This window comes from Quercus suber, unplaced genomic scaffold (genome assembly GCF_002906115.3).
Source record: "Quercus suber isolate HL8 unplaced genomic scaffold, Cork oak 2.0 scaffold_896, whole genome shotgun sequence".
In the NCBI taxonomy this organism is placed as follows: Eukaryota; Viridiplantae; Streptophyta; class Magnoliopsida; order Fagales; family Fagaceae; genus Quercus; species Quercus suber.
Window position 1 is genome coordinate 135,924 of NW_027070322.1, and position 9,018 is coordinate 144,941.

General features: G+C 33.7%; 1 protein-coding gene across 1 annotated transcript; it reads left to right on the plus strand.

The window, feature by feature from the left end:
• The first annotated feature begins 1,688 nt into the window (after positions 1-1,688).
• LOC111997482 (casein kinase 1-like protein 2) lies at positions 1,689-8,201 on the plus strand. The gene is made up of 14 exons (XM_024029578.2): positions 1,689-2,009; positions 2,114-2,154; positions 3,759-3,828; positions 3,934-4,082; positions 4,177-4,272; positions 4,369-4,439; positions 4,698-4,759; positions 4,988-5,051; positions 5,135-5,219; positions 5,309-5,435; positions 5,679-5,761; positions 5,850-5,913; positions 6,319-6,461; positions 7,548-8,201. The coding sequence occupies exons 1-14, from the start codon at positions 1,934-1,936 to the stop codon at positions 7,821-7,823; spliced, it is 1,407 nt and encodes a 468-aa protein (XP_023885346.1). The 5' UTR covers positions 1,689-1,933; the 3' UTR covers positions 7,824-8,201.
• Positions 8,202-9,018: the final 817 nt, after the last annotated feature.

A 9,018-nucleotide genomic window follows, 5' to 3' on the forward strand; every position in this document is an offset into this window, starting at 1 on the left:
TTTGGATTAGCTATTTGAAAACATGTGTTCGGAAGAAAAGAAGAAGAAAGTGATTTTTAAAAGAGTAGTTACTAGTTAAACATTCAGTAAACATAAAGGAAAGTGTTACTATCATTAAAAACTATGGTGCAAAGATAGTTTAGCTTTAAAAATGACAATTTTGAATAAGTACCCGATATGTTACAACTTGAGAATACTGCTTTAAGAAAGATTTTGTCTGCAAATAACCAACAAAAGAGAGGCATTATTATTATAGATTGGTGTTATTTGTATAAAATGAATGAAGAGAGTGTGAATCATCTTCTTCACTGCCGTATAGTTTATGAGATGTGATCTATGGTATTTTGTTTGTTTGGAATTCAATAGTTCATGCCACAACAAATTTTGGATTTGTTAGCTTCTTGGCAAGATAGTATTGGCCAACATTGGAACATAAGCATTTAGAAGATCGTTCCATGTTACTTAATGTGATGTCTATAATAGGAGATGAACTCTAGAAGTTCTGAAATATACGAACAATTGATCAATCATTGAACTTAAATTGTCTTGGGCAAATTATAACTTACCCACTTGTCGTTGGTTGAAATTTAAGTTGTTTATTTGTGATTTAAAATTTGACACTTTACCCACTTAATGTTTAACCAAAATTTAAGTTGATTACCTATGGTTTGAAATTCCATGATACAAGTGTTCTAATAGATAGTTTTTTATTTTACTTGATTTTGTATTTTTATGCTTTTTGTGTATCTAGAAGAAAGACATAAAAATGAAGTAAAATTATATATTTAGCTCTGTTTTTAACAGAAGTGGGTTATAGAAATCTAACTGAGCTAACCTTAAGTGGGTATGTCAAATTTCAAATCACAAGTAGACAACTTAAATTTTGTCCAAACCACAAGTGTTCTGATGGATAGTTTTTTATTTTACTTGATTTTGTATTTTTATGCTTTTTGTGTATTTGGAAGAGAGACATAAAAGTGAAGTAAAATTATATATTTAGCACTGTTTTTAACAGAGGCGAGGTATAGAAATCTAACTGAACTAACCTTACGTGGGTATGTCAAATTTCAAACTACAAGTAGACAACTTAAATTTTGTCCAAATCACATGTGGGTAAATTGTAGGCAACTTAAATTTTATGCTTGATTTTTTTTTTTGAGAATCCATTCTATGCTTGATTGAACTAAAATCATTACAATCTTTTCTCATATATTCTTCACTAGATTTGTTTAATCATTGTAATTTAAGATACATATTTTAATCCCTCCCTATTGTATACCCCTTTAGAAATTGTCATTTTTCCGCCCCCCACAAAATCACCCCTTGCTTTGGTTTTCAAAATTCTTTCTTTTGTCTTCTTTTTATTTTATATTTTAATCTTTTTGGGTTAGAATAACTCAATAGTGATAAGAGTCATTGGTTTATCAGTCACCCCAACCCCAAAAAAAAGCACTGTATCCGAATATTCCAAATCACCAACTCACCAAATCACTATATATAAAATTCATAAAAAAAATAAAAAGTAAATAAAAAAAGTAGTTCATATATTTTTTCAAAGCTAACCACACTAAGCAACCAATAAAACATCGTCGTTTTAAAAAACACCTTCACACAAAAACAACCATATTTTACTGTCTTTTTGATGATTACTAATATTATTAAAAAAAAGAAAAAAGAAAAAAGAAAAAAAAAGACCCTTTGTCTTAACGATTCAATCAAACTCTCTCTGTTGTCTGAATGTCTCAAAAACACACAATGCCTCCTCTCTCTCCTTCTTCTTCTTCTTCACTTTGATAATTCCAATTTCCAATTTTGCCCTCACTCTCTCATCTTATCTTCATCTCTGTCCTCCCCACATCTCCGCCGTCGATTGCTTTTCCCATTTTCCACTCTCTGGACGGCCCGGATTGCTTGATCGTGGATTCTCGGAGCTATGGAGCCCCGAGTTGGAAACAAGTTTCGACTCGGCAGAAAGATCGGTAGCGGATCGTTCGGAGAGATCTATCTCGGTCTGTACTTTTATTTTTTTTGGGCTAAAATTTTGACTTTTATGGATTTTTTAGCTTGTGGGTGATCTTAATTTTGTTTAAAAATTTAATCTCTTTTTAATCAGGTACTAACATTCAGACCAATGAGGAGGTTGCAATTAAGCTTGTGAGTAATTCACTTTTGACCTTTTTCTTTTAAAGCTTTGGAATTGGTTGAATTTTGGGTTTTTGGAATTATGGGTTTTAGTTAAAATTTGACCCCAATTTTAGCTTTTTGTGTTTATGTGCTTAGTTGGGTCTAAATTGGTTTTTTTTATTAATTTATTTGGGAAAAGTAGATTGCTTGGTGGGCTTTGATTGTGGTTATAGTTTTTCTGAAATGACTGAAATTGATTAATTTGGATGTTATTTTGTTGGGTTTTGTGAAAGAGTTAGAAATGGGGTTTGTGTGAAAATTAAGTATTGGAAATTTGATGTTTGTTTTCGGAGTGTTGGAGTTGCTTCGGTGTGGGTTTAGTATTGGGAATTTAAGTTTTTACTAAGTCTGGTTTTGTTGCTTTTTATGCTGATTGAAGTTTTGGTTATTGCTTAGCGGTTAATGTTGGGTTAGATATACATTGTAGAGTGAAAATGTAATGCTCTTTTGGAAAGCTAATGTTCTAGCATGTGTAAATTGTAATGCTTGTAGTGTTCTACGAAGGTTTAGTTTTGAGAACTTAAGTATTTGCTAAGTCTGATTTGCTGGGTTTTAAGCTGATTGTAGTTTCAATTATTGCTTAGCTGTTTATGTTGGGTTAGTTATACATTGTCAAATGAAAATGTAATGAAATTCTGGAATGAGAATGTTCTAGTGTGTGTAAAATGTAATGCTTGTAGTGTTCTGCAGAGGTTTAGTTTTTGATAATTTAAGTATTTGTCAAGTCTGAATTTTTTTGGTTTTAATGCTGATTAAAGTCTTGGTTATTGCTTAGTTTGTAAGATGCAAATGTAATTTGAATGCACATGTAATAGCATGTGTAATTTGTAGTGCTTGTAGTGTTCTGCAAAGTTTTAGCATTGAGAATTTAAAGAATTTGCTAAGTCTGATTTTTTTGGGTTTAATGCTGATTAAAGTTTTGGTTATTGCTTAGCTGTTTCTGTTGGGTTAGTTGCAGATTCTAGAGTGCAAATGTATGTTCTAATATACATAATTTATGATACTGTTTCTTTACTTCGTGTGCTTGTAGTGTTCAGCAAAGGTTTAATACTGAGAATTTATGTATTTGCTAAGTCTAATTTTGTTGGTCTTATGCCGGTTAAACTTCTGGTCATTGCTTAGAAACGGGTCTGTTACATTTGACACCTAAACATTCTAGAATGCAAATACAATGAAATTTCGGAATCTGTCCTTGCTAAGCCTGATTGTTGGGCTTTATGCTGATTAAACTGTTGGTTGTTGCTCGGCTGTTTCTAGCTACATTTGGCACCTACACATCCTAGAAGCAAATAAAATGAAATTTTGTAATCCATGTATTCCAGCACACTTAATTTGCAATTACTATTTCTTTTCTTCATGTGCTTCTTTTGTTCTGCAAACGTTTAGTATTGAGAACTTAATTATTTTCTGAGTCTGAATTTGTTGGGTTTTAAGCTGATTACGCATTGGTTAGTCATGTTTTTGTTGAGTCAGTTACATCCAACACCTGCACATTTCAGAATGCAATTATTATGAAATTTTGGAATGCATATTTTATAATATGTGTAAGTTCTAATAATGCATATTTGATTCAGGAAAATGTCAAGACAAAGCACCCCCAATTACTGTATGAATCGAAGCTGTATAAAATACTACAGGGAGGAAGTAATGACCTTTACTGCTATACTTGGTGCCTTTTGATTTTTTTGCAAATTCTGGTGCTCATTTATTAGATATTTATTGGTCGGCAATTTTTTCCTATTATGGCAGCTGGAATTCCGAATGTGAGATGGTTTGGCGTTGAAGGAGACTACAATGTTCTTGTGATGGATTTATTGGGACCCAGTCTTGAAGATTTATTCAACTTTTGCAGTAGGAAATTGTCCCTTAAGACCGTACTTATGCTTGCAGATCAGATGGTAGGGTTCCTTATTGCATTTTTATCCTTTTTGAGTTCACTTTTATTCAAGTTTTAGTTATCTCTTGGAAATCTAATATTGATATTCCTGTCAGATCAATCGAGTTGAGTTTGTTCATTCCAAGTCATTTCTACACCGAGATATAAAGCCAGACAACTTTCTTATGGGTTTAGGAAGGCGTGCAAATCAGGTTTTACTGTTGAACACCCTTCTTTTATCAATCAAGTGATATATACTTCTCTCATGTTTTGTATTGATGCATTACTTGATATCTTCTTTCATGTAGGTGTACGTCATTGACTTTGGTCTGGCTAAGAAGTATAGAGATGCTTCAACCCATCAACATATTCCTTATAGGTTAGTTTGTTTGGATTAGCTTTTAATTGACATTGATTTACATATTCATAGGAAAAGAGGAAACAAAAGGATAAAGCTTAATGGGGTTTTACCTGTATGGGTTACTTATTTTATTGTGCTTGGTTGTCCTTCCCTTGTTTGTTACCATGACTAAGATTTCTAGGCCATTACTGATTTTTTTAATATTTTTATCCAAAAATTTTTCAGGTAGTTTTTCACTCTCTTTCATCAATTCTGACATTCTCATATACTTTGCAGAGAAAATAAGAATTTAACAGGAACTGCAAGATATGCGAGCATGAATACTCACCTTGGCATTGGTATACCTATTAATTTTATTTTTCTGGCTTCTTTTTGTTATCAATTTTTAGTTTACCATTTTGTGTTCATAAATGTAGGTGTCAACCTTTGTAGCTAGCTCTGACACCCCCCCCCCCCCTCTTTCCTGCCCTCTCTTTTTATCTTTTTTGGTCATGTGTATTTTCATTTTTCATTTTTCTCGGAATTATGGTTCTGACTCTTAGCTATGTTGCTCTTTTGCTTTGTAGAACAAAGCCGCAGGGATGATTTAGAATCACTTGGATATGTTCTTATGTATTTCTTAAGAGGAAGGTGAAGATTCATTTGCACCAATGTTATCTTATACTGTTCTTTCATTCCTTTGTTTGTTTGGTTATGACCGTCTATCTTTATAGTCTTCCTTGGCAGGGACTGAAAGCAGGAACTAAGAAGCAAAAGTATGAGAAGATCAGTGAGAAGAAAGTTTCAACTTCCATTGAGGTAGAATCATGTCTTAGGATAGCGTTCTGATGTCATTTATGTATTCAGTAACATGAGTCTGACTGCAAAAGTTACTGTTTCTTCCTTAGGCTTTATGTCGTGGTTATCCCACAGAATTTGCTTCATACTTCCATTACTGTCGTTCTCTACGATTTGATGATAAACCGGATTATGCGTATCTCAAAAGACTCTTCCGTGACCTTTTCATTCATGAAGGTTTGAACTTTAACATCATCTGTGCTGTTCTTAGACATTTCATGTGCAAAAATAAGACAGCAATGCTCTCAATTTTTCTGTTATCATTGTCAAATATTCTCACCTGAACGTTGGACTTCAATGTCTTCTATGCAGTTAGATGCTTTACCTGATCAACTGATATGACAATAGTGCCCCCAATTCACTAAATAATTAATAAATAGTCTCAAAATTGGAGATTCATTATTGTTTCTTTGACTGCAGGCTTCCAGTTTGATTACGTGTTTGATTGGACCATTTTGAAATATCAGCAGTCCCAGATTGCCACTCCACCTGCTCGTGTTCTTGTAAGTGATCAACCTCTATGGCTTTTGGTTTTTAGCTACTGGTCTGAAAATTTTTAGTATGTTATTTCTTTCATTTATCTTATTACAGGGTCCTGGTGCTGGACCCAGCTCTGGCATGCCACCAATAGCTGCAAATGCTGATAGACAATCAGGTAATTCTAGTTGTGTTTCCGTAATTGTGTTTGCTTTAATGTATTACTTCATGCACATATTGTGATCCACTACATTGTTAAAAATTTCTTTCTATGTAATGTTCACTTATCTATATATATCCACCTTATTGCTTTAGCATAAGCTTTCTATAGTTGCAATCTGCTGGTTATTTTGTAGGACATCAGACCCTCAAATAATCAACTATTTTTGAATCCCCCTCCCCCCTCCCTTCATACTTGGGTTGAGATTACTGAAAGGTCTTTTGAATGAGTTCAAATTCAAATACACAACCTACATATACTTTTGCAATCTGTTATTTTAGTGCAGTATTTGGGATGTCGTTTCACTATACATATTTTGAGGATGAAATGTTTAATATGGTTAATTATTTAACTTCATTGCAGGTGGGGAAGAAGGTAGACTTACTGGTTGGTCATTGTCAGATCCCTCTCGCAGGAGAAACTCTGGGCCAGTTGTGAGTGCTGGAAACCTTTCTAAACAGAAAAGTCCAGCTACGAATGATCCAATTTCATCTAAAGATGCTGTGGTACTTGATTTCTGACTAAATCCAGATTTAAAAGTTTTCAGTCCCCTTGCTCATGCTTCTAAGTTAACCAAGTTTATTATTTTGGAAAGTCAAATATCATACCTTTACTCATCATAGCGCAGTAAACCTGTTCCAGATGCCTATGATATCCTTTAATGTATTGTTATTTCTAGGGTGTTGGGTGACAATTTTGTCACTGATTATTTAGGCAAATTGATAGTAAGTGGAGATGATAAGCTTGGGTCTGAGAGATTGATTCGTTTAACCAGTGGACTAGATTTTTTATAGAAACAACTTCAAAACATAATTTTTCTCTTGTAGGGTCTACTTTTCCCTTTTGATGAGTGAAAATATTTATAGAAAATGTGAAGCAGATGCAAGGAAGTACACCAGAATTGTATTAGAAAATAAAACCAACATTAAAAGAAAATGAAAGATTACAAAGTCTAAAAAGGCAAAAATGAATGGGAGTAGTTGTCTCCAGTCTCCACTCTGCCTCTACTACCATTTGCATAAAGCTTGCTGAAAAAGTTCCTTTGAGATCCAACACATTACACCCCCTCTTCCTTCAATCTGGGCTTTTGCATTCCAGCTAAATATATACCTCTACAAACACAAAGGAGCTGCCTTATTGGCTGTAGGTTGCCTGTTCGACCAAAGCTTCCATGCCTTTGAAGCAGCATCTTAAGGATTTATTAACAACCCACTAAACCTCAAATACTGAGATTTCGAGCTTTTACCACTAGGAAGGTACTGGATAATGACGTATGGGCCAATTACTTCTGATTATCAAAATTTTTTTAGTGAAGGATAAAACAAAGATGAGAATTTCAGTATAAGTGTATAACTTATTAAAACATCAGGCGAAGAATAAAATGAAGGCATCACAATGTGTGTTTTTTTCACCAAGGATACTAGGAATTTTGCAAGCTTGAATATTTTTTATATGTTGTTATTTTACCACCGGTAACTACAGGCCTATTTGGATAATCCTAATGAATTCAGTGTTTCCTTTTGCGTCAATAATATTGTATTTTCGTTCTAGTTTTTTTTCTCAGGACTTCTTATGTCCTTGGGTTCATGCAGTTATCAAGTGCTAGTTTCTTGCGGTCAAGTGGATCATCAAGGCGACCTGCTGTCTCTAGCAGTCGTGATGCATTAATTAGCAGTGAAGGTGACCTTTCTCGCCTGAACACTACGGATGCAAGCCCAGGAACTCTTCGTAAGATTTCTAGTGGACAAAGAAGTTCACCTGTTGTATCATCAGAGCACCGTACATCTTCCGGTAGAAATGCCTCACATGCAAAGTACTTTGACTCCACTCTTAGGGCTATTGAGGGTATGCACATTAATAATGATTAGAGGGTACAGTATTATCAGCCCACCCATTTTCATTGCCTTGAAGCATCTAGAGGGCAGGGGAGGGTACAATCCGCACACAACACCTCCTCCCCTCCCCCAATCCAATTCTCCCCCTTAAACACAACAAAAGAACTGCATTGTTGTTGTATTTTTTTATAATGGTTTCCCACTTTGCCTTTGTTTTTCGTTTTATTTGGTTGTAGTTCCCTTCAAACCAAAGGCAAAGCTCAAAATACACAAAAACCAGTGCCTTATGGTGTGTAAATAAGCGTAGACAGTAATGTTTTAAGGTTTTGATACACAGACAGTGATCTGGTGTGGTTCCACATTTGGTTCCTTATGTAATATCTTTCAATATAAGTATTAAGTATCCCACTCTATGCAAGTATTTTAATCCTTAGATGAAAAAGAAAAAAGAAAAAAGAAAAAAGATCCCTATCTCAAATCCTTGAATTGGGATTATCTAAAGCTTAAATTTTGATGTATTTAGCTTATCAATGTTCATATCAGTTATTATGCTTTTCCTAGTTTTTGTGCTAGATCCATGTTTGAAGCTCCATACCAAGAAAAATTTAGGTCCAAGTTCAAACGCTTTCAAAACAAGGATCAGAAATGCAATGCTGATCCTGCAATGGCAAACATTCCGTTCATAAAGATCATGTAAGCCTCATTGTCACAAGTAACCAGGTTATTATGAGTTTTGATGGCATAAAATTTTCTTAAGTTTATTTAAAAAATAATAGTAATAGATAAGAATCTATATGCGTTATATACAGAAATTTTTTTTCTATTCCTAGTAATTATTTCTCAGCTGGACTTGGGCAGAATGTCATTACAATAACAAACTTCTGTTCTTCATCATTATTATGTTTGCTCGCTATAATTATGGCCTTTTGGTTTTGGGAGAAAGGATGACTGCATTACTTTCTAGTGCAGTAGTGCTAGTACTCAGTACTAGTACATATGAGACTAATTATTTGATTAGTTATAAGTATTCCACATTTATTAGTCTACAAAATATGAATTAGTGGTGCTAGTTCTAATACATATGGCCTTTTTATTTTATTAAGGGTAACAAATTGCAAACATAAGATAGAACTTAAATTTACAAATATAAATTGTCAAAATTCATCAAAAGTGTTGAAATTTTCCATCACTTGGTTGAAGCTGCAACTATTGTTGTTTATAATAACAG

What these genes read in the sequence shown, in the direction of transcription:
- LOC111997482 (XM_024029578.2), top strand. Translation starts at nt 1,934, where the DNA reads ATGGAGCCCCGAGTTGGAAACAAGTTTCGACTCGGCAGAAAGATCGGT. An exon ending in TAGGAAGGCGTGCAAATCAG is followed by an intron (nt 4,273 to 4,368) that starts GTTTTACTGTTG and finishes TCTTTCATGTAG; the next exon opens with GTGTACGTCATTGACTTTGG. An exon ending in TTTCATCTAAAGATGCTGTG is followed by an intron (nt 6,462 to 7,547) that starts GTACTTGATTTC and finishes GGGTTCATGCAG; the next exon opens with TTATCAAGTGCTAGTTTCTT.